The sequence below is a fragment of the Carettochelys insculpta genome, chromosome 2 (genome assembly GCF_033958435.1).
Source record: "Carettochelys insculpta isolate YL-2023 chromosome 2, ASM3395843v1, whole genome shotgun sequence".
In the NCBI taxonomy this organism is placed as follows: domain Eukaryota; kingdom Metazoa; phylum Chordata; order Testudines; family Carettochelyidae; genus Carettochelys; species Carettochelys insculpta.
The window spans coordinates 3,228,855-3,251,469 of record NC_134138.1 but is presented as its reverse complement, the minus strand read 5'-3'; the positions used below and the strand labels follow the sequence as shown (position 1 = coordinate 3,251,469).

The following is a 22,615-nucleotide window of genomic DNA, read 5'->3' as shown; positions in this document are numbered from 1 at the left end:
GGCAGGGCGGGGGGGGTGGGGTGATGGGGGTGAGAGGGGGCGGGGCGGGGTATGGGGTGATGGGGAGTGAGAGGGGGTGGGGCAGGGCAGTGGGGTGTGGGGTGATGAGAGGGAGCAGGGCAGTGATGGGGTGGGGTGATGGGGGCGGGGCAGGGCAGTGGCGTGTGGGGTGATCAAAGGGGGTGCACCATCTGGGGCGTGATGGGGGAGCAGAGGGGGCCGGGTGATGGGGGGAGTCAGAGGCAGGTGGGTGATAGGTTGGCAAGGGCAGAGGGGGTGTGGGATTTGAAGGCGATATTGCAGTTGTGTGTGGCAGGGAGGCAGGAGGGTGTCAGAGAGGGTGGAGGTGGGTGGGGCTGAGGGTGTGTGGGGCCAGAGAGAGGGTCATTTATAGGTGGGATCGTTGAGCTAGGCTCCCAGACGGGTCTGGGCAGTGTGGGGTGAGGGGGTTTGGACTACCCTGCGACAGTCCTGTCCATCTGTCTGGGACTCAGCTCCTGTCTCCCCCAGGGAGCATGCAGCCAGGCTGGGGGTCAGATTCCATGGTGGTGGAGGTAATTGGAAATCCTGCGTGTTGTGATTTGTTGCCCTGAGCTGGGCACGTAGTTAGAGGGCCGATGACTCTGCGCCAGAGGGGTTTGATGCTGACAGGCTGTGGGAGCTTGACCGGGTTCTGATGTTCTTCTCTCCCCCCGGCCCCCCAGTGCTCCAGAAAGCAAAGGACAAGGCCCGGAGGAGTGGCAGCCTGAAGGAGGAAGCTGCCATTTGCAACCAGCTTGGGGAGATCTTGGCCAGACATGGTGAGTGGGTCCCAGGGCCTGGCTCTCAATGGCAAAGGGTGGCTAGCTGACTGCTGTCTGGCTCTCGTGGCCAGGGCTGACGCTGGGAGAGATGGGTCCGGGAGAGCTGTTCTGAGGAAGGTTTGGAGGCCCTGCTTTTGGGGCCACCGTTGGAAAGTTGGTCACTGGGCAATGCTCTAGGCTGTCTTTGTCGGTGCTGGTCTGGCTGTGTTTGTGACGGCTGGGCTGGGGAGGGCTCCTGGCCGTGGGAGCAGGCCTGGAATGGCTCTTCTTTGCAGGGATGGTACATCCATGGGCTGGGACCAGCCCCCAGGAGATTGTGTCTGCCACACAGCTGACCTTCCCCCAGCAGGGAGCCGATTCAGTGCGATGATCCTGGCCTGTGACCTGAGCCCTGCTCTTGAAGAAGAACGCCCCATGCCTGAAACTCCCTGCCATTGTGACATCTAGCTCTCTCCTTAACCTGAATCTTGTTTGGCCTCCGTCCCCACAGCTCCCTGCAATGGTTAGAAACCTTCTCCTTTGTGCCAGCCAACTTTACTCAAGACTCTCTGTTCTCAGGCCAGCATTGTCCCTTGCATTCCCTGCTTTGGCCCCAGCCTGGGCCTGACCTCCTTGGTGTATCACCGGAGACTCGGGGGACACCCTCACAGCCTTCTCTTTGCGAGCTAGGCCAGCCAAGTTCTTCCAGTCACCTCTGCCTTCCTCAACAACCTGAGTGGCTCTTCTCTGCCTTTCTCTGGGGTGAAGTCCCCCTTTGTGCTCAGGAAATGGTACTTCGTGTTCCAGACCAGCTGTCACCAGTCATGGACGTGGTCCTCTCTCTGCTGGAGAGACTGTGCCTTTGCCTGCTGTGTGGCTGCATTGCATAGGTGGCTTTAGTCACCCTATAACCAGCCAAAGCATCCAGGTTTCTCTCACCTTCCTTCACTTCAGCTGATGAGCCTCCGGCTATCGGTAGCCCTTCACTCCAAGCACCTTGTCCTTTGTCGTACTGAGCAGCGCCTCGTTTCTGCTGCAGGCTTTGAGATCCCCCCGATCGTCCTGCCTACCATGCCGATCCTCCTCCGGAGCGAGCGCCCTTCCTGACTTGTGTCTGCAGCAAAGCCCATCAGTGCACTCCTGCTGTTCCTGCCTTGGGCATTAATAGATATGGTACAACTGGGCTCGTGTCGGATCTCTGAGGAGCTGTGCCAGGAGCATCCCTGCCCTCTGCCAGTTTACCTTTCGGCACAGCCTGTTGCCTTCACCCCCTGAAGCCTGTTCTCTCCCCCTGTACGCTCCTGGGCTGATCCCAGAGTGCTCCAGTTTGGCTAACGTTGCATGTAGCTAATTTTGTCTGATGCTCTGCTGCCATCCAAGTGTGCTAGAGCCACTGTATTTCCTGTAGCTAGAAAATCAGAGGCCGTCCGCTACAACATGGGAGATGAGTATCACAGAGGGAGCCATGTTAGTCTGTAACTTCGAGAACAACAAGCAGTCCTGAGGCACCTTATAGATTAGCAGAGATTTTGGAGCATGAGCTTTTGGAGGCAATGAACCGCTTTGTCAGAGCATGTCTAGGAATGAGTACAGCAGAAAGGGATCTAGGGGTTACAGTGGACCACAAGCTAAATATGAGTCAACAGTGTGATGCTGTTGCAAAAAAAGCAAACATGATTCTAGGATGCATTAACAGGTGTGTTGTGAACAAGACACGAGAAGTCATTCTCCCGCTCTACTCTGCGCTGGTTAGGCCTCAGCTGGAGTATTGTGTCCAGTTCTGGGTACCGCAGTTCAGGAAGGATGTGGAGAAACTAGAGAGGGTCCAGAAAAGAGCGACAAGAATGATTAAAGGTCTAGAGAATGTGACCTATGAAGAAAGGCTGAAAGAATTGGGCTTGTTGAGTTTGGAAAATAGAAGACTGAGGGGGGACATGATAGCGGTTTTCAGGTATCTAAAAGGGAGTCATAAGGAGGAAGGAGAAAACTTGTTCTTCTTGGCCTCTGAGGATAGAACAAGAGGCAATGGACTTAAACTGCAGCAAGGGAGGTTTAGGTTGGACATTAGGAAGAAGTTCCTCACTGTCAGGGTGGTCAAACACTGGAATAAATTGCCAAGGGAGGTTGTGGAATCTCTGTCGCTGGAGATAGTTAAGAACAGGTTAGATAGATGTCTATCAGGGATGGTTTAGACAGTACTTGGTCCTGCCATTGGCGAAGGGGGCTGGACTCGATGGCCTCTCAAGGTCCCTTCCAGTCCTAGTGTTCTCTGATTCTATGTGATGCAGCAGGTCTTTGCCCACGAAAGCCTTTGCTGCAAAATACGTTAGTCTATAAGGTGCCACGGGACTTGTTGTTGTTAACATAGGAGATGTGCTCTTGAGTCCCCGGTGCATGTCAGCTCTGAGCCCCAAGAGGGGTTACGCCCCGGGCTTGTTACCCTGGCTGCTCTTGTAGCTGATGGAGTGGGTGCGCCTCATCCCAGGGGCCCCTGCTGTGCCTTGGGAAGCCAGCTGGCTCGCTCGTCACCCCAGTGTCTCTCTGCTCCCGGCAGGGCGGTACCGAGAGGCGCTGGTGGAGCACCAGGAGGAGCTGCGCCTCCTGGAGAGCGTGGAGGATGTTATCGGCTGTGCCGTGGCCCACCGGAAGATTGGGGAGCGCCTGGCTGAGCTGGAGAACTATGAAGCTGCTTTGAAGGTAATGGGGGAGAGGGGGATAATCAGCTGCAGGGATTGGGGCTGCCCAGGAGCTGGGCTGAGAGCTACTTTCCCAGTATTCAGCCCCGCCAAAGGCCACGGGGTGAGAGGGGCAGCAAGCCAGAGGAGGGGCGACAGAATGGCTGGAGGGGTTTAAAAGGGAACACTAGGGCACATAGTGGTAACCCCTGAGCTGTCAGCCTTGCAGGGCCCAATTCAAAGCCAGCCCAGATCCATGGGGCTTGGGGGGTCTCATGCGCCCTCTTGTTCTCCTGCTCCATCAGCACCAGCGCCAGCATCTGGAGCTGGCCTGCGCTGTGTCCGACCACACTGAGCAGCAGAGGGCTTGGGCCACCATTGGCCGCACCTACATGTTCGTGGCGGAGAGCGGCCAGGCCGGCGAGGCGCTCTGGGAGGCGGAGCAGGCCTTCATGAAGAGCCTGGCCATCTTGGAGGAGCAGCTGGAAGGTGAGAGCCGGGCTGGGAGCTGTGGGACACGGAGCTAGGGAGGGGAGCCATCAGCTTGGGATGTGGTGCGCCCTGGGGAGGGTCACCAGTCGGCCTCTGCCTTGGCTGTCTGACCAGACGGTCTAAGTCCCCACCTTTTACCCCTTGTCCTTGCCCCAGAGCCTCCATCTGGGATGTCCCTGGTCCCTGAGCTCCATGCCCTCCCCGAGCCGGAACTCCCTGGCCTGGCCAGGAAGGGGCAGGCTCTCAGGCTTTCATCCGGGCTTCCCATCTACTCGTGCTGGCTTGTAAGGCCCAGTTAGGCTCGCCGCCGGGATTGTGGGATATGCAGGGGCACTCAGGGACTTCCAGCCTTTTCTGACCTCTCGGTTCCACAGCAGGGCAGCCAGGACCGTGCCCGAGACTGTTCCGTAGGGACCTCCCAGCACTCCCACCCCATCCCTTGGGAGACAATTTGCTCAGCTCATTCGGCCAGCTGGAGGGTGAGGGGTCCAGGACCTGTCCAGCCCCTCTCTGGCCCTGGAGCTCCTGCCTTGTGGAGCCGGCTGGGTGACGGGCTGGCTCTGGCTGTCCCAGGGAAGGTGCCGCAGCAGGAGCTGAGTGAGATGAGGGCCCGGCTTTACCTCAACCTGGGCTTGGTGTACGACAGCATGAAGGACCAGGCCAGGTGCAGCCAGTACATCAAGAAGAGCATCTTCATCTCCGAGTAAGGCCCTGGCCCCTTCCTGGGGGGGGCGGGTGGTGGTGCTGATAGGCCGAAGGCCCCTCTGAAGAGCTCCTGTGTTTCCCTGGGGTTCACCCTCTGCTGGTGGCTGCAGCCGTTTGGCTCAGGAAACCGGCTGGTGCTGTGGCTGGGGGGTGTCAGGTGGGGGCACAGGGCCCAGGGGTTTCCTGAGGACGTGAATGGGCGGGCGACCCTGGGGGTGACCCGTCTCCCTCTAGGCAGACTCACCTCTACGAAGACCTGTACCGGGCCTACTTCAATCTGGGCCACATCCACCTGCGGGAGGGGCAGCACTCCAAGGCCATGCGCTGCCTGGAGCGGGCACGCGACTGCGCCCACACCATGAAGGAGAAGTGCATGGAGAGTGAGTGCTGTGCCGGCATCGCCCAGGTGAGGGCAGCGGGGAGCCCGTACTTGGCCCCCAAGCTCTTCCCCCTGGGGCCTGACCACCCAGCATGGCCAGTAAGGGGACAGCCCCCTCCCCCCCGCCAGGCCAGCACCCTTTGGTAGTTGGACCTCTCTGCCCCTCCCCTTGCTGACCCTGCTGCCCTGGGGCCTTGCAGGTGCTCCTCAGCCTGGGGGCCTTTGTGGCGGCCAGGCGCTCGCTGAAGAAGGCCTACGTGCTGGGCTCCCAGCAGCCCCAGCAGCGCGAGAGCATCCGCAGGAACCTGCGTTACGCTGAGGGGGCTCGGGTTGGGGCTCCCTGCGACACGGCGCGGGGGGGGCTGAGGGGACCCAGTGGCCTGTGCAGCTGGCCGGGAGGAGGTTGGGTGTCACTCCCCAGGGCTCAGCCCAGGCTGACTGGGGCTGGGAGCTCTCCACCTCTGGCTCTCAGTGCAGCCCCTCCCCTTCACAGCCCTGTGTGGCTTGTGGCTCCTGGGGCGGTGCCCGCCCCCACCACCCCCGTGTCACAGGCACGCCCAGGGAAAGGTGCCGCGGCTTCTCGGGTGCAGGGCCGCGCTTGCACAGGCCACTCCTGACAGGGCTTCTGGCACGTCCCCGACGTAGCCCCAGTGGCACCACAGGGCGGTGCTTTGACACTGACCCCGCACCAGCCCAGGGGGGCAGCGAAGAGGGCTCGGCAGGTGCTCACTGTCCCAGAGGCCTGCAGGCTGGGTTGGGTGAGGGGGACCTTGGTCCCCACATACCCCTTCACCTGTGGCTCCCCTACCTGCCCTGAGCCTCTAGGGGGAAGAACCCAGCCCACCCCCGGTGCGTGCCACTCACACTGCTGGCCTCTCCCCCAGCCATGAAGGTCAGCCATCTGCAGGAGGCTCTGGAGGAGGCAGTGCCTGGCGACTTGCAGACAGCCCTGGGCCTGTGTGAGCAGCTGGGGGACCTGTTCTCCAAGCATGGGGACTATCGCCGGGCGGTGGAGTTCTACCAGAGGCAGGTGGGTGAGGGCTGCCCCTGCTCTTGGCCTGTGGGCTGGGGGAGGACCAGGCTGCCTCGAGGCTGGGCTCCGTGCATGGTAAGGGGCTGGTTCCGCTTCCTCCTAGCCGCCGAAGTGCTGCCAAGCTCTGGCCCGAGGGCAGGGGCACCCGCTCAGATTCCTGCAGGCAGCAGGGATGGGGCTGGGCGAGCCCTGCGGGGGCGGGCGGCCACCCCGGGCACAGCATGCTGTGGACGGTGTCTCTGGCAGCTGCGCTACGCCGAGTCCCTGCAGAAGCCTGAGCAGGAGCTGGCTGTGATCCACGTCTCTCTGGCTACCACCTTTGCGGACCTGAGGGAGCCCGGCCAGGCGGTCCAGCACTACCAGACGGAGCTGGCGCTGCGGCGAGGAAACCCACTGGAGCTGAGGGGGCGGCCTGGGCTCTGCCTTCTGCCCGCCGGTCTCACCCTGCAGGGCCTGGGGACCCCGTGCTGGGCTTGGCTGTGCTCTGGGGAGTTGCGGGAGGGGAGCTCAGCTAGCAAGCAGGGCCTGGCTGGGCCCCACAGCTCGGGAGCAGGGAAGGAGGGTGGGGCAGGCGTAAGAGTGAGGATGGCAAAGGACTTGCTGTTTGTCACTTACCCCGTGCCCCTGGGTGGGCTCCCTGCCAGTGGAGCTGGACTGGTGGGGGGAAGCTAATCCCATTGTCTGTGTGCCCCAGGAGGGGAAGACCTGGCTGAACATCGCCCTGGCCAGGGAGGAGGCTGGCGAAGGCTACGAGGCCCTGGAGCCCTGCTTTCAGAGCGCGCTCCGGTGCGCGGAGCAGGCTGGGGAGCCCAGGCTGCAGGTGAGGGGACGGGCCCAAAGCTGCTGCCCAATGGGGATGCCAGTGCTCGCCTGCAGCACCCCCTTCAGGCTGGGCAGCTGGCAGTGCCCCTCCCGGGGTCCCCCGAGCCTGCGATAACTGAGACTGGCACCCAGGAGTCCTCCCAGCCCCCCGCCCTACGCACAACACCTCCCTGCTAGGGCCTGTGGCCGAAAGTGCTGGTTTCTGGCCCCCTCCCGCTTCCAGGCTCTGCTCCTTGTTGGCACATGCCCGGGAGGGACCGTGCTGCTCACCTGCCGGGGAGCCCAGCTCCTCACTCCGCCCAGGATTCCAGGCTGCACCCGATTCCTCCTGCGCCAGCACAGCAGAAAGGCAGGGGAAGGGCGTGGGGTGCCGGGGCTCGGAGCTGAAAGGCGCCCAGGGCAGCTGCGGTGCTGGGGCTGGACTCGAGAGTGCCTAGCCAGCGTCCTCCCCTCACTCGTAGCCTGTCTGCTGGGCCAGGCTGGGGGGCCTGGCAGCTGCTCCAGTGGTCAGTGCTGGGAGCTGCTCCTTCTGGGCTAGGCAGGGGCTGGGGGACCTGGGAGCTGCTCCAATGGTCAGTGCCCTGGCCTTGCTCCCTGCAGGGCCCCTTCAGGCCTGGGGCGGGGCCTGGGGACTGCCTTAAAGGCCAGCGCCCCCAGCTGACAAGGCCTGGGCTAGCAGCCCTGGGAGCGCCCAACCCCATCTGCGGCTGGGCAGGGTGATCAGCCCATCCTTTCACCCCCCCAGCGGCAAATCCTACAGCACCTTCACCCCCTGCAGCAGAAGTGGGGGCACCCTGAGGCCCCCGACACGCTGGCCAGGCTTCAGGGCCTGTGCCGCTCGCAGGGCTGGAGCAGCGCCAGGGACAGCCGGGGGAGGAGGAGGAGGAGGAGGAGGAGGACAGCAGCGAGCCCCTGGAGGAGAGCGACCTGGAGCTGTCTGAGAGCGGTGAGTGGGCCGGCTGGGGGGGACGGGGAGGGAGCCGGAGCCGAGTCCCGGCCGGGTGAGGCTGTAGCCCTGCGCGTCTGCCTGGCGCGGGCCCCCCTTTGGCAGGGTGGGGGCTGTATTGGAGCCGGGTGCCTCACTCAGGCCTGTGCGTTCCAGACGGGGAGGAAGATGACCTGGACGGCTACAGCAAGAGCGTGCCTGGCCGCCGCAGGATCGCCAAGGTGAGGCTGGGCCTGGGCGCAGCGTCCTCGCCCCGTGGGGCCGTCGCTCCAGCTCCTGCGCCGGCGAGGCCGGATCCCAGGGCGCTGCGCGGGGCGGGGGGCCGAGGGGGTGGCTCTGATCTGGGGCCCCCGGGCAGTGCTGACCCCGCCTCCGCCCTCCCTGTGCCCTGCAGTGGAACCGGCGCAACGACCGGGGTGAGACCCCGCTGCACCGCGCCTGCATCGACGGGAACCTGCGCCGGGTCCATTTCTTCCTGGAGCAGGTGGGAGCCGCTCCTCGTTCCCGGGCAGGGCGCCCTGGGGTACCTTCCGTCGGCCCGTGGGGGCAGCTGGGCGGCTGGCTGGGGTCGCGGCGTCCCTCTGCTCTGGCCCTCACAGCCCCCAGCAGGGGACGCGTTCAGCAAGTGTGTCCTGCCTGCAGGGCGCGTGGGAGTGAGCCAGGTAGGCGCTGGGCACTGGGGCAGCTTCCCGGCCTGGCCCGCAGGGAGGGCAGCTGGAGGGGGAGATCCTGCGGGAGTTGGCATGAAGCCCAGCAGGGCACCTGGCCCCCACGTAACCCTCATGCCTGTTCATGTCTCTTTCCTCCTGGGGGCAGGGCCACCCCCTGAACCCGCGGGATTACTGCGGCTGGACCCCGCTGCACGAGGCCTGTAACCACGGGCACCTGGGTGAGTGGTGAGGAGGGTGGGAGGGTGTCGGTGTGGGGGGCGGATGACGGCAGGGGCTGGAACGGGTGATGGGGGCCGGCTGGAGGGGGCCCTGGTGCTGCCACCCAGCAGTAACTGCCGGCTCCTGTGCCCAGAGATCATGTGGCTGCTGCTGGAGCATGGTGCCTCCATCGATGACCCCAGGGGCCCAGGCTGCGAGGGGATCACCCCCCTGCACGACGCTCTCAACTGCGGCCACTTCGACATGGCCGAGCTGCTGCTCCAGAGGGGCGCGTCGGCGGTGCTGAGGAACGCCAAGGTGGGGGAGCAGCGGCCTGTGGGCGGGCGCTGGGCTCGGCACCCCTGCACAGCTGTGGGGTTTCTGGGGGCGGCCCTGAGGCTCAGCCCCTCCATCTTATCCGCCGCAGGGCCTGAGCCCTCTGGGCACCCTCCGGGAGTGGGTGAGGATGTACGGCCGGGACCTGGACCAGGAGACGCGCCAGCGCTGCCGAGCCATGGAGCAGCTGCTCAAGGAGGCGGTGGTGGGGCGAGGTGAGGCCGGGTGGGAGTGGTGCTGTGGGGGGGCATCTCTTGGGGGCTGGGCCCAACTCACGGGGTTCTCTGTCTCCCGCCCAGCAGCAGAGGTGGCTCAGCCCCCACAGGATGTGCCGCACAGCCAGCTGTTTGATGCGGAGCTCTCTGAGCCGCTGACACCCCCCACTCAGCTGTGGCCCCCCAGCCCCAGAGTGGGGGCCCCTCCACGAAGGCGACTGCGCCCTGCAGGATCCTGACCCAGCGTGGCGGGCAGGGGCCAGAGTGCTGGGCCAAGCTGGACGAGTGCATGACCCCGCTCCGGCCCATCAAGAAGAGGCAGCGGCTCCTGAGCCTGAGGGCGCCGGGGGAGGAGAGCCGGGTGCCGGGGTTCCTCGGGCGGGCAGAGCCTGGGCTGCCCCCCGCTGGCACCGGGCAGGCCAAGTACGAAGCATCCATCCGTGGCGTGGGCAGTGCCCAGTCCTGCCAGGTCCCTGAGCCGGTGCCGGCCGAGGCCTCTGCCAGGCCGGCCCTGATCCCAGCCGAGGAGTACGTGGGGGATGACTGGCTGGAGGATGACCTGGGGGCGAGCCGGGAGCCCCGCAAGAGGAGCCACCGGCGCCCGGGGGAGTCGGGCTCGGACTCAGGGGGCACCAGTGGGTCTGAGAGCGACGGCGCAGCCCCCTTCCCAGCTGCTCTGCCCCAGAAGAGGAGGGCCCGGCAAAGCCGCCTCACCCAGATAGTGGACAGGACGTCGCTGGGTCGGTCCCGCGGGGGCCAGGCCCTGGTGGCTCCGGAGCCAGCCGCTGGTCTGAGGCCCGTAGACGGCAGTGGAGAGGCCCCACAGGTGAGGTGCTGGGGGTGCACAACAGCAAGGGAGTCCCCTGGGCTGTCTCTTGGGTCTTGACTCCCCTCCCCTGTTCCCAGGCCCCACTGCTGGCTGCAGCCCCGATTCGGCCACCCCCCATCCGAGTGCGGGTCCGGGTCCAAGACAACGTCTTCCTCATCCCCGTGCCGCACAGGTGAGAGCCGCCTCGCATCCTTCCTCCCAGCGTGGCCCAGAGCCCGGGAGTCCTGCCCCCCCAGCCGGGTCTGGGGCAACATTAGCAGCACCCTCGGAGGGGTCCAGCTCCCAGGCAGCGCCAGGGGGTCAGGGACTTGGGGTAACAGGGCCATTCCCCTCTGCCACTGGGGGGGCTGCCCTGTTCCTGCCCCACCCTGGGAGGGCGGGCTGGGGGCCTGGTTCTGGTGGGGCGCTCTGGCTCAGCCCTTCCCTTCCCTTCCCTTGCAGTGGCCTCGAGAGATGCCCGGTGGCGTGGCTGGCAGAGCAGGCGGCCCAGCGCCACTACCAGGCCTGTGGCCTGCTGCCCCAGCTCACCCTCAAGAAGGAAGGGGCACTGCTGGCTCCCCAGGATCTCATCGTGGACGTCCTGCAAAGCAACGAGGAGGTGAGGGGCACCCGAGCCAGGATTGGCGCTTCCAGGGCTGAGCCCACCAGGTCCCCCTGTAGGCCGCTGAAGGGTCGTGGTGGGGCCCATCACTGTGGACTCTGCACCAACCGGCAGGGCCCAGATGACTGGGAGCTCGGAGGTCTGGCTTCACCCCTCACTGGCGATGCCCTTCCCCTTGTGTTTGAGCCTGCCAGTGCTGCCCAGCCAGCCGGCCTTCCTTCCTACCCATAGGGCTCTCGTCTGCCTTGCAGGTGTTGGCAGAGGTGCAGTCCTGGGACCTGCCCCCGCTCGCCGACCGGTATCGCAAGGCCTGTTGCAGCCTGGCCGTGGGTAAGGGGATGCCACGGACCCTGCTGCCTGCCTGCGTGTGGGAACCGTTGGATGTACAGGGTCTCGCTGGGTTTTGTAGCGCCTCAGGGCGGTCAGCCGGCTGGGGAGAGTGCCAGCCGGCCCGTGGGGGGGACAGGCAGGAGGGGCTCCAGTGGGAAAGCTGGTCCAGGGGGCTTGGGCACAGCTGTGCCACCGTCTGCGTGTGTGACCTCGGGCAAGTCCCTCAGTGTCCGGGTCACTGGCCCAGCTACGGAAGGGGACAGAGGTGGAATGTGGCTTCGGGTGGACAGATTGGCACCCCCAGGGCCGTGCTACATGCCAGGGGAAGACCTGTCCAGCATCCGCTGAACGGTGCGCAATGTCAGGAGCCGTCGGTCGCGGCTGCCCCCCACGTGGTGCTGGGCGGGGGGAGGGTGCCCCCGGTCGCGGCTGCCCCCCACGTGGTGCTGGGGGGGGGGAGGGTGTCCTCGGTCGCGGCTGCCCCCCACCCTCTCCCTGGCTGCTTGGCTCTAGCCCCGGCCAGGCAGCAGCTGGCTGGGAGCTCGTCAGTCTGGGTGCCCCACAGCGACTGGTCTTCCCTCATGGACTCCTGTTGCAGGCGAGCACCGGCTTCTGCTGAAGATGATGGAGCTGCAGGAGTCGGGCCCCTCGTTCAGCACCTGTGGCCTCTCCTTGCACCAACCCCACCTCACCCCACTCCTGCGTGCCCTCAAGCTGCACAGCTCCATCCGCCAGCTGCGGCTGGCTGGGACGGGGCTGGACGATGGCCTGGCTGCCGAGCTGCTGGCTACGCTGGGCACCATGCCCAGCCTGGCCCTCCTCGACCTGTCGGCCAACCAGCTCGGTGCTGAGGGGCTCCGCGCGCTGGCAGCAGGGCTGCCCTCCCAAGCGGTCTTCCAGGTTGGCTTGTGGGTGTGTCCAGCACCTCCCTTCCCCTCAACGGCAGGTGGGAGGGGCCCCGGCCTCCCGCCTGAACCCCGGAGACACAAGCAGGTTCGGGGACCCCCAAGCTGCCCATCCTGGCGCTCTGGGCTACGGCTCTGGCACTGCTGGTGTAAAGGGCCCTGATGAGCTCCTGCCAGGGCTGCCCTGATGGACACCAGGGGCTCCCCGGATCAGGGAGGAGTAAGCTGTGGCCGTGCTGGTGCCAAGGTGCCTGCTCCTAGGTCCTTCTGGGGAGGGGCTGGTTGTGAGGGTCCCTGTAGCATGGGGGGGGCTCTGCTGCTCCGTCCCTTCTCTGGGGCTGAGGCTGCCGCTGTGGTCCTCCCAGCGGGGGTCCAGCCCCGGCTGTCTGGTGGCACAGGGCAGAGCCCAGCAGGTTGGGGTGACTCCTCTGCCCCTGTTGTTCCAGAGCCTGGAAGAGCTGGACCTCAGCCTGAACCCCCTAGGGGACAAGAGCTGCGAGGCCCTGGCCTGCCTGGTTCGAGCCTGCCCGGTCCTGACCACGCTCCGGCTGCAGGCCTGTGGCTTCTCTGAGGCTTTTGGGCAGCACCAGCGCCTCCTGCTGGCCAACAGCCTGAAAGGTAAGTGCCCCTGCACTCCCCCAGCCCCGAGTGGGGGCACAGCAGGCGTGGCCTCATGGTACAGGTGGTGCCCTCCCTTGTGGCTCCCCTCCCCCAGCGCCACGGTCTACAGGCTAGGCCCCCGTTACACAGAGGCACTGCCAGGAGGGCCCCATTCACTGGGACGGGGCCTACAGCTTGGGGGTGAGGATGGTTCCACTCATGGAAAGAATGCGGACCGCTGTCCTGTCCGCTCTCTGCCAGCTTCTGCCCCACAGCTCGCAGCTACCCAGGCCTGGGCTTGCCTCAGTCTTGCCCCACAGCTACCACGCCCTGGGTTCCCTGCCAGGTCTGCCCCACAGCAGCCTGCTCTGCCGTTCTTTCCCAGTGCAGGCCTGTTGGGTGCCTGAGTTTCCAGTTAGGCAGCTATGGACAGCCCCTCCGCCAAGCTCCCAGCCTCCTTTATCTGCCCGGGCCAGACGGCAGCTGGCTCACTCTTAACACACTGTCTCTCCCGCATGCCCCTGGCCCAGGAGCTGTGCACCTGAAGACCCTCGCTTTGTCCCACAATGCCCTGGGCTCCAGCGGCCTGCAGCTGCTGCTCAGGAGTCTGCCCTACGCCACCCTCAGCCAGCTGGAGATTGGCTCGGTGGCGGCCCGCCTAGGCGAGCCTCTCGTGGATCCGGTGGTCAGGTGCCTGACACAGGTACGGGTGCAAGGGGGTCCTGCAGTAACCCTTCTCTGGCTCCAGGAGTTGCAGGAGCTCTGCACGTGGCAGGGGAGCCCCTTTTGTCCTGGGGCTGTGGGCCTCTCACGCAGCTGGCTTGGCCCTGACTGGCTCAGCTGTGGTGTGTGGCTTTGGGCTCAGCCCCCCCCGTTCCATTCCAGCAGGGATGTGCGCTCACCCACCTGGCTCTCTCTGGGAACCACCTGAATGATGAGGCTGTCGCAGAGCTGGCCAGGTAAAGGGGCAGCGCTGGGGTCCCTGGGCTAGGGGCTTTGCTGTGGGGCAGAAGGTAATGGGGTGGGTGTGTGACACCAACCTTCACCCAGCTGGGTCCTATGCGGAGTGATCTCCTGCTGGGTAGGAGCCGTGGGGTGGCTGGGCCCAGCAGCCAGCCCATGGGGACATAGTAGGAAGAGAGCCTGAGTGAGACGTCAGGTGGCCATGTTCGCCTTTAGCCCACTGGCCACCTTCTGTCCCTGCATTGTGCTTTTCTGGGCCACCAGGTGAACCCCCTCCCGTAAAAAGAGACGGAGCGGGAAGGGAGTCTGAGCCACAAGCCCTTGGGTGGGAGGCCTGGTGAGCGGCAGGACCTGCCTCCAGAACCGGGCGTACGTGGATTGGTGGTCGGGTGGAGCTGCTGGTTCTACTACTGCACTTCACAGGCAGTACACCTGTCCAGCTGCCTCCCTTCCCCGTCGCACCTTGTGCTCCCTGGGGGTCTCGCTCCAAGGCTGCAGTGCCAGCACACCGCACATCTAACACCTAGCCCCCAGGGAGTGGGTGGGCCATGGGGCAGCAGTGCATTGTGGGTGAGCCGAGAGGCATGGGGCTGTTTGACTCTCTTGGTCCCAGGTGCCTCCTGGTTTGTCCCACTTTGATCTCCCTGGATTTGTCTGCAAACCCAGAGGTTACCAGCGGGGGCTTGCAGATGCTGCTGTCAGCGCTGGGGGAGAGGCGCCAGGGGCTGCAATACCTCAGCCTGGCAGGTGAGGGGGTGAAGGGCTCCAAGATCCCTGGGTTGTGGAGGGGTCCTGCTTCCCTGCACCTGGCAGGGCCGCGGGAGCATCACACTGCCCTCGCTGGAGGGACTGAGAGGTGATCCTGAGGGGGCAGGGGCAGGCTGTGAGCCCTGGAGTTTTGCTCCTGATCCAGCAGAGCCCCCGGCCTGGCTGGCGCTGCCGAGTTGCTTCTCTCTCCGTAGTGGTGTGCAGAGCAGAGCAGAGCAGAGGAGGCAGGACTGGAGTAGCGAGGGGGCAGCAGCTGATAGAAAGGGCACAAGGGGGGTCACCCAGCCTGTCCCCTCTTGGGCCGGGTCCAGGATTCTCAGTGCGCCACAGTAGCTACAACGGCCTGTTTCCTTCCCGCAGGCTGCAGGGTGCGAGGCCCATTGGACAGCACCACGTGGGCCTGGGTCTCTGCCAACGTGCGTGAGCTGCGGCTCTGCAGCCGGCAGCTGAGCGGCAGCAACCAGCGGGGCGTGGGTGAGTCCTGGCTTGGCCCTCCGGGCACCTGTCTGAGTGCAGTCATGCAGCACCACAAGCTCTTCTGTAAGAGCATCTGAAGTGCCCGACCGCTCGCAGCTGGAGCACACAAGAGGCCCATCCTGCTTGGGGCTGTGGCTGCTCGCAGAGGGAACTTGGGCAGACGTGAGGAACCAGGCACGGTGACTGGCCTGTGCCAGCGACTTTTCTGCACTCAGAACTCAGGCCTGGCCCATGGGGAGGGGCAGGACCTGGCTGCTGCTGCTGCACCTGTTCTTTCTGGGGGCCCAGAGCCCTGCAGCTTCCCCCCACCTGGCACCAGTGCAAGCTGAGAAGGGAGCTGCTGGTCCCGTCGTAACCAAAGGAGGCAGGGCCCCGGCTGCTGTTGTGGAACTGGGCCTGTCTGCCTCGGGCTCCGAGCACCAGAACGCTGCAGGACTCTGCCCCATGGGGGTCCCTGGGCTTTGGAACCAAGGCCTCGGCTGTGTCCCCAGGAGGCAGTGAGCTACCGGGCCTGTGCTGCTAACAGAGAGGGGTGGCAAGTCCCAGAGTGTCCCCGGAGAGCTGGCTTCCAGCCTGTGGTGTCTCACCAGCTGCAGTCACACCTGCGCAGCAGAACCCTGGGGCTGCTGGCAGGGCTGGGGGGTTGGCTCCTGGGGCAGCACTGGCCTTGGAGCAGGCTCTGAAGCCAGCGTGGGGAAATAAGCTGCCAGAGACTGAAGGCGGCCACCTGCAGAAGAGCCCTTCCCTACTGCACGTCTCCCCACACAGGTGGAGGGTGATATTTTATTTGTCCCCCATTCCCGAGCTGTACAGGTTCTAGCTCTGGCCTTCCAGTGGCCACTGGACTAGTTCAGACAGACTTATTAGCTGGCTGGTGTTTTCTTGGCTGCACAGGGTGGGCTTCTGCCTGGTGCAGGGGCCTGGGAAACCAATCAATAAAGTGCTGTATGTCTCCTCTGCTCCAGGCCGGCGTTGTGCCACCCTGCAGGCAGTGACGCAGAGACCTGGCCCTCTGCTGCTTGGGCCAGAGCTCTGTACCCTGCCAGCCTTCTCCCCCTCTGGACAGCTGTTTGACACCCCCCACCCTCATTTCCCAGGCTCCCATGCAGCCTGGGGCATGACCTGTTGTCAGCAAGGGTGGAGCGCCCTGCCTTAGCCAGCTGCTGTGGCACCCAGAAAATCTGAGCTGATGGGCTGGTCCAGGCCCTGAGTACAGGGGCAGTGGCTGTGCCTGCTTCTCCCACCCAGCAAGAGCCGCAGCATAGCCAGCATGGGGGTTTATTACCGCAGGTGTACAAGTCTCCCGCCCTGCTTGCAGGACTCACGGGGAGGGAGGAGAGGAGACAGGCTGGCTGGAGCTGGCCCAGTGTGAATGTGCCCTGCAGCAGCACAGTTCACCTTGACTCTGCCCTCACCCTGCTGCGGGAATGGCTGCAGTGCACCACTCCCAGCCTCCTGCCCCCAACAGCAGCCTAGGGGAAAGGGCCTGGAGCCTGCTGGACTGCTACAGTGGGAGGGCGCTCCTCAGGACCAGGCAGGGCGCAGGGCCCAGCCTCAGGAGTGCAGGAACCGGTTGAAGGCATTGTAGGCGGATTCCAAATCAAACAGCATCTGGCGCACTTGGGAATCGTCCAGCTCGTCAGAGGCAGACATGCCGCTCAGCATCTGCAGGCTGCCGGGGAGAGTCAAGGCACAGTCCTGGCCCCCAGAGCAGGAAGAAGGCCCTTTGCTGGGCTGCACTTTGCGCCTGCACTAGTACTGGAGGGACCTGGCAGGAGCCATGACTTGTCGCCCTGAGTGCTGGCCTAGGAGGAAGCTGGTAGCTCCTCTGGCCACGGTCCCACCCCGCAACCAGGCCCCTGATCAGACATGGCGAGCAGGGCTGGGGACAAGCACCTCCCACTGCAGAGGGAGCAGACTGATGGAGCTGGGCCCGAAGGCACTCTGCGCTCCCCCATGCCCTCAGACTGGCAGGAGCGCCATGGGGCAAGGCAGGTCCAGGCCCTGTCCTGGAGAGCTGGGTCAGGACCCGGGCTTGCTCCTGCAGAGGGCAGGGGCCTCAGAGCACCCTACTCACCACTGGTTCACTTTCTGTCTCCCCTCGAAGTCAGGAGGTAGGTGGCTCATGCGGTTCATCGTCTCCATCAGCTGCCGCAGGTCTGGCTGGATCTGGATGCACAAAAGCATGGAGCTTCTGCTTTTCCTGCCTGGGGCCCGGCTGGGAAAGCCCCACCCCCCTTCAGGCGCTGCTGCCAGCAGTGAAGCCTCCATGCACCCCTAGCTTGTCCCCCTCTCTCTCCGAAGACCAGCCACACCGGGTCAGACCAAAATCCATCTTGCCCAGTGCCCTGTCTTCGGACAGTGGCCAATGCCACGTGCCCCAAGGGAAGCGAACAGAACAGCTGAGCATTGAGTGGTCCATCTCCTGTCATCTAGTTCCAACTTCTGACAAACGGAGGCTAGTGCCATCATTCCTGCCCATCCTGGCTCACAGCCACCGATGGACCTCACCTCCCTGAATGGATCTAGCTCTTTTTGGAACTCTAGTGATAAAGTCCTGGTCTTCACGCCATCCTCTGGCCAGGAGCTCCAGAAGTGAACGGTGCACTGCATGAGAAATACATCCTGTTTGTTCTTAACCCTGTTGCTAATTTCACTGGGTAACCCCTAGATCTCGTGTGGTGGCAACAAGTAAATACCTTTTCCTTATTTTTCCTCCACACCAGTCATGATTTTGTCGACCTCTTAGTCGTCCCCGCACCCTTCATCTATTGTTTTCTAAACTGAAAAGTCACAGACTTTTTAATCTCTCTTCAGATGGACCCGGTCCAAATCCATTGTTTTTGTTACCCTTTTCTGAAACTTTTCCACAGCCAAGGGTGTTTTTTTTGTTTTTTGTTTTTTTTTTTTTTTTTTTTGAGATGAGGCGACCACATCTGCACGCAGTATTCAAGCTGGGGGTGTACCCTGGATTTATACCAAGGCTGTAAGATACTCCCTGTCTTATCCTCTGTCCCTCTGTAAATGATTCTCACCTCATCCATGGCTCGGATCTCCAGGCGCAGCTTGTCCATCACTGTGATGAAAAGCTGGAAGAGAAAAGAGGTGCCTCAGCAATGGCCTGGAAGCTAGCAGCAGGGCACCTCACTCCAGCCCTCTTGGGAGGGTGGGGGCAAGCCAGGACAGCGGGCCCTTGACAGCCCCCTGGGGACCAGCCATGCAGCTGCACAGGCCAGGCCAGCTGCCAAAGTCCCAGAAGCACAGGATGCCGGGATTACAGTGCGCACAGCCCCTTGCCCGGGGAACGTACAGAGACGATGTCAGCAATGCAGCGGTTCAGGTTGCCCTTGTCGTCCTTGATGGTGATTGGCCGATCCTCCTTGATCCTCTCCATGGCCAGCGGGCAGTCGAGCTGCAGCAGCAGGAGGGTTACAATGAGGCTGGGCAAGCTCAGGGCAGGGTAACAAGCACCATATAACCCCCAACAAAGAGCATTTCCCAGGGAAAGCCGGGTTCCGCTCCATGTGCTAAGCTGGGGGAAGGGAGTACAGTACAGAACGTGGCCAGATGGTCTGAACATAGGGCCACCCAGCCTGGTCGCAGATAGTGACCAGTGCTGGGTGCCCCAGAGGGCATGACCAGAACACGTCACCAAAAGGTGATCCTTCTCCTGTCACCCAGTCCCAGCTTCTGACAAACAGGGGGCTAGAGGCACCACCCTGTCCACCTTGCTGAACAGCCATTTGTGGCCCTGTTCTCCATGAACGTATCCAGTAGGTTTTTGAGCCTTGTTATAGTCTCAGCCTTCACATTGCCCTGTGGCAGGGAGTCCCACAGCTGGCCCTGCGTTGTGTGAAGAAATCCGTCCTTCTGTCTGTTTTAACCCCACTACCTGTTTGTTTCATGGGGTGACCCCTAGTTCTTGCATTAGGAGAAGGAAGACAGAACACCACTTCCTTATCGACTTTGTCCAACCAGTTGGGATGTTCTGGACATTAGCCGCCTCTTTTCCAACCTGAGAAATCCCACTCTTACTACTCTCCCCACACCATACCCCAGCCATTCCATACCCCTAATTGGTTTTCTGCCCTTTTCTGTACCTTTCCCAATTCCAATACATCTTTTTAGAGATGTGGTGACCTTGAATACTGCTGCAGGTGTGACGTGGAAGTACACGGGATTTATACGAAGGTAATATGATTACGACAAGGTGGAAGTGCCTTTGGTCCAGGGGAGGGAGGGAGAGAGTGTGTGCGCGCGCGCGCACACTCACCCCCCCAAGCCCAGGGGCCCCCTCTCTAAGCCAGGTGACCGCGAGAGTGTAATTCACCTTTGGTGGGTTCTCCAGCACCGACAGTTTTTAAATCTAGGCGGGCTGTATTTCTCATGGGACAGGTCTGCTCTGGGAGTGAGCTGGGGGCAGGGCTCTGGCCAGAGGGACACAGGGGAACAGCCTGGGTGACCACACTGGTTCCTCCAGGCTTGGAATAAACAAATCTATGCAGTCTCTCCCCCCAGCATCTAAGTCAGTCAGGCACAGTAGGGCTATGTCTACACAAGCCCCTTCCTTTCAGAAGGGACATGGTAATGAGCGAGTTGGGAAGATGCTAAGGAGGCGCTGCCATGAATATGCAGTGCCTCTGTGATGTAGTGGGAGATACCTGTGTGTACACGTGGGGCTCCTGCTGAGGGTAACCTGGCGACCAGGTGACACCCCTGGGCTGCAGACAAAGGAGGAGGTGGAGCCTGAGGGGTTTGAACCGGAACTGGGTGTTGGAAGCAGTTAGTCGGGGCTGGGAGAGAGAGAGACAAAGGAGGGGGCAAGACCCCGGCTCCGGGGGCCCCTCGGGGCCTCCTCTCCCCAGCATGGCTTGGACTGGCTGTCTCTGCCGGCTGTACTGACTCCTCTGTACGACGCTGGGCCCTGTTGCCTAATAAACCTGCTGTTCTCCTGCCTGCGGATGGAGTGCAGAGGATGGAGACCCCGAACCCCCTCACAGCCTCATTAGCATAATGGTGGCTGCATGTAATTTGAAAGTGTTGCTTTCAAATCGCGCACCGCCCATGTAGACAGGGGCCTTTCGAAAGGACCCCCCGGACTTCGGAAGCCCCTTCTTCCTATTTGGTTTTAGGAAGAAGGGTTTTTCAAAGTCCGGGGGCGGAGGAGTGTCCTTTCAAAAAGCCCCCGTCTAAAGAGGCAGCGCACAATTCAAAAGCTGTGCTTTCCAATTGTGTGGGGCCACTATTATGCTAATGAGGCACTGCATTCACAGTGGTGCCTCATTAGCATATTCCCAACTCGCCCCAAAAGGAAGGGACTAGTGTCGATGCGGCCTACATGTAGAACTCAGCAGCAACACAGCCCCCCCCCCGCCCCCACTGTTCTAGGAGCCCCCCGAGATTCCTGTCCCAGAGTCCCCAAAAGCTGTACTGCTGGAGGCTGAACTCATCCGGAACTTGCGGCAAAATTCATCGATGGAGCCAATTTCGGATCCCTGTACCTGTTTGAAGGCAGCTTTGTACTGGACCAGGAGCCGGGAGCAGGCTGCGGTGTACCTGGGGCAGTGCATGGAGTAAGAACAGCTGGAGTGGCTTATGCCAAGCAGGAGGGGAACACGGAGTTCGAAGATGTACAAGCAGGTCCCCAGGGGAAAGGAGAACACTGTAACAGCCCCCACGGCAGGGGAGGCTCCCCAGGGTCTCTGACTGGAGACCCTCTGCATGGAGCAATGTTGCCTGGCCCCCAGGGGAAGTGGGCAGGGCCTGAGGGGGGACTAAGGGGCTGTTTTGATGCTTCTCTGAGCCCCCTCCCCAGTGTGTCCGCAGTGCCCTGGGGAGGGGAGGTCACTCTGCTCCACTCGGGAACGACGCATCCTGCAGGAGATGCTCCTGCTGCTGCATCCGCTTGGCTCCCCTGGGAGAGACCAGGCTGGAAACAAAACCCAGCTGGGGACTCACTCGTTGGGAGAGACACAGTCCTTGATATAGGCTTTCTCCAGAGCCTGCATCGTCTTCACCACCGCAAACAGCTCAGCCATGTTATCGTACCTGAAACCCAAGCGCAGAAGCCCGTGAAGGCGCATAGCCTGTGACCCCCACCGCTATACATGCGCCCGCGTCCCTGGGAACAGCACAGGGGCTCTCATGCTCCACAGCCCAGCAGGAGCACTCCCTTTTTGTGGAGAAGACCCTTCCGTCTATTGCATCTTTCTCAGCCGCAGGCTGCCCTGGCCAATGGCAGAGGCGGAGCAGAAGGGCTCTTGGGTCCTTCCTAGCTTGGCGCGGGGACAGAGCATCAGAACGCAGAGCTCCCTGCACCATCAGCCCCAGCATCTCCCGAGCAAGGACCTCACTGCAGACAACAGCTTGAAGTCCCAGCACTCCCAAGCCCCACAGAACTGTGTACCACATGGGAACCCATTCGGCTGGGGATGGACTCACTTTTCTCGCTCCCGTGCATTTTTATACAGCTTCACCTCCTGCAAGGAGAGCAGATACACAGCCTGTCAGGTACCCGCACAGTGTGTGGTCAGCTGCACAAATGGACAGGCTGGAAGCAGGTGGGGACGGAGCTGACAGATATGGACCTCCTGCATCCTCACCACAGGGTAGAGGAGACAGGGACCAGAGAAACCCACACTGAGATGGAGGTAAGGAGCTGGGAATCACCTCAAGAGCTGGGGTCCCCTGAATGCTCCAGCACTGAGGGCTGTGAAACCGTTTGCAGAGCCAAACCCGACTTACGCTGGAAGGTCATTCTGCCTCCTGTGCCAGAGACAGGACGAGGAGGGGAACGTGACCAGCGTTACTCACCTCGTACAGTTCTGGCTTATTCCCTGGGGCTGAAAAAGAGGAAATCCATGAACAGACCTAGCACTTATAGCTAGGAGCCTACCAGTGACGCCCACAATGCAAAACCTTCCTGGTAACCCGGTGTTAGGAAGGACCACGTCCACAGCTCCTTAGCCTACTAGCTACAGGGATACTGCTAGCACCCAGGACCTCTACAGCCTGCTCCGCTCTTCCATCCCGCCCCTCCTGCTGATCACCGCCCCTTGCTCCAGGCCAGAGAACCCAGCACAGTTCACAAGGGAGAATCAGATTCTGAGCTGGAAGGGTCCTTGAGAAGTTGAGTCCAGCCCCTGCACTGGAGCAGGGCCAAGTAAACAGAGCCCATCCCTTCCAGGCATCTGTCCAGCCTGTTCTTAACAACTTCCACTGATGGGGATCCACAACCTCCCTGGGGCACCTGCTCCACAGCTTAACTGCCCTCAGTGTGGGAAAGCTGTTCTTTATCTCAGGGGGTCTCAAACTTCATTGCTGTACTATCCACTTCTGCCAAGACAAAGTAATGCACAGACACATGCCTCAGCCAAAACCCAGGCCCTGCCACCAGGGGTGCGAGTAAGGGAAACAAAAGACCAGCCCCATTGCCCGAAGAAAGGAGAGGCTGAGGACCCAGGCTGCAGCCCCAGGAGGGGCCTGGAACCTGAGGCCCACTGCACAGGGCTGAAGCCCTTTGTCTGGCCTCGATTTCAGCAAGTCTAAGCCAACCCAGGGGAACTCATTAAAATGAGGTCCCAACCCAATTTGGGAACTGCTGTGCTATCCTAACCCCTGTTGATGCAGACTGAGCCATTGCTTCGTAACCTGCCTCTGTGGCCGTGATACCCACCCTCCCATGAGCCCAGTGTCCCACCACTCTGCTGCCCCCAGCCCCGCTAGCCTGACCCCTGGGGACTTTGAGGGCAGGCAGTCCCGTGAGGGGAGCTGGAGCCCGCGGTGTCACTGGGTCTCTGGCCAGGGGCGGGGTGGGCCTGGGTCACAGCCCTGCTCATGGGCAGCAGGCAGGGCTCTGTCAGGTGTCGACCGGGCCAGTCTGTGTCTC

The 22,615-nt window shown here is 62.6% G+C and overlaps 1 protein-coding gene and 1 pseudogene across 1 annotated transcript; one reads left to right on the top strand and one right to left on the bottom strand.

Annotated features, from left to right (window-relative positions):
* The first annotated feature begins 408 nt into the window (after positions 1 to 408).
* LOC142009021 (tonsoku-like protein) lies at positions 409 to 15,848 on the top strand (annotated as a pseudogene).
* A 141-nt stretch (positions 15,849 to 15,989) lies between these two features.
* On the bottom strand, positions 15,990 to 18,960 carry LOC142009022 (vacuolar protein sorting-associated protein 28 homolog). The gene is made up of 4 exons (XM_074986468.1): positions 18,038 to 18,960; positions 17,763 to 17,816; positions 16,805 to 16,896; positions 15,990 to 16,399 (listed from the first exon to the last, which is right to left on the bottom strand). Exons 1-4 carry the CDS (start codon positions 18,305 to 18,307, stop codon positions 16,282 to 16,284), a joined length of 534 nt encoding a protein of 177 aa, XP_074842569.1. The 5' UTR covers positions 18,308 to 18,960; the 3' UTR covers positions 15,990 to 16,281.
* Positions 18,961 to 22,615: the final 3,655 nt, after the last annotated feature.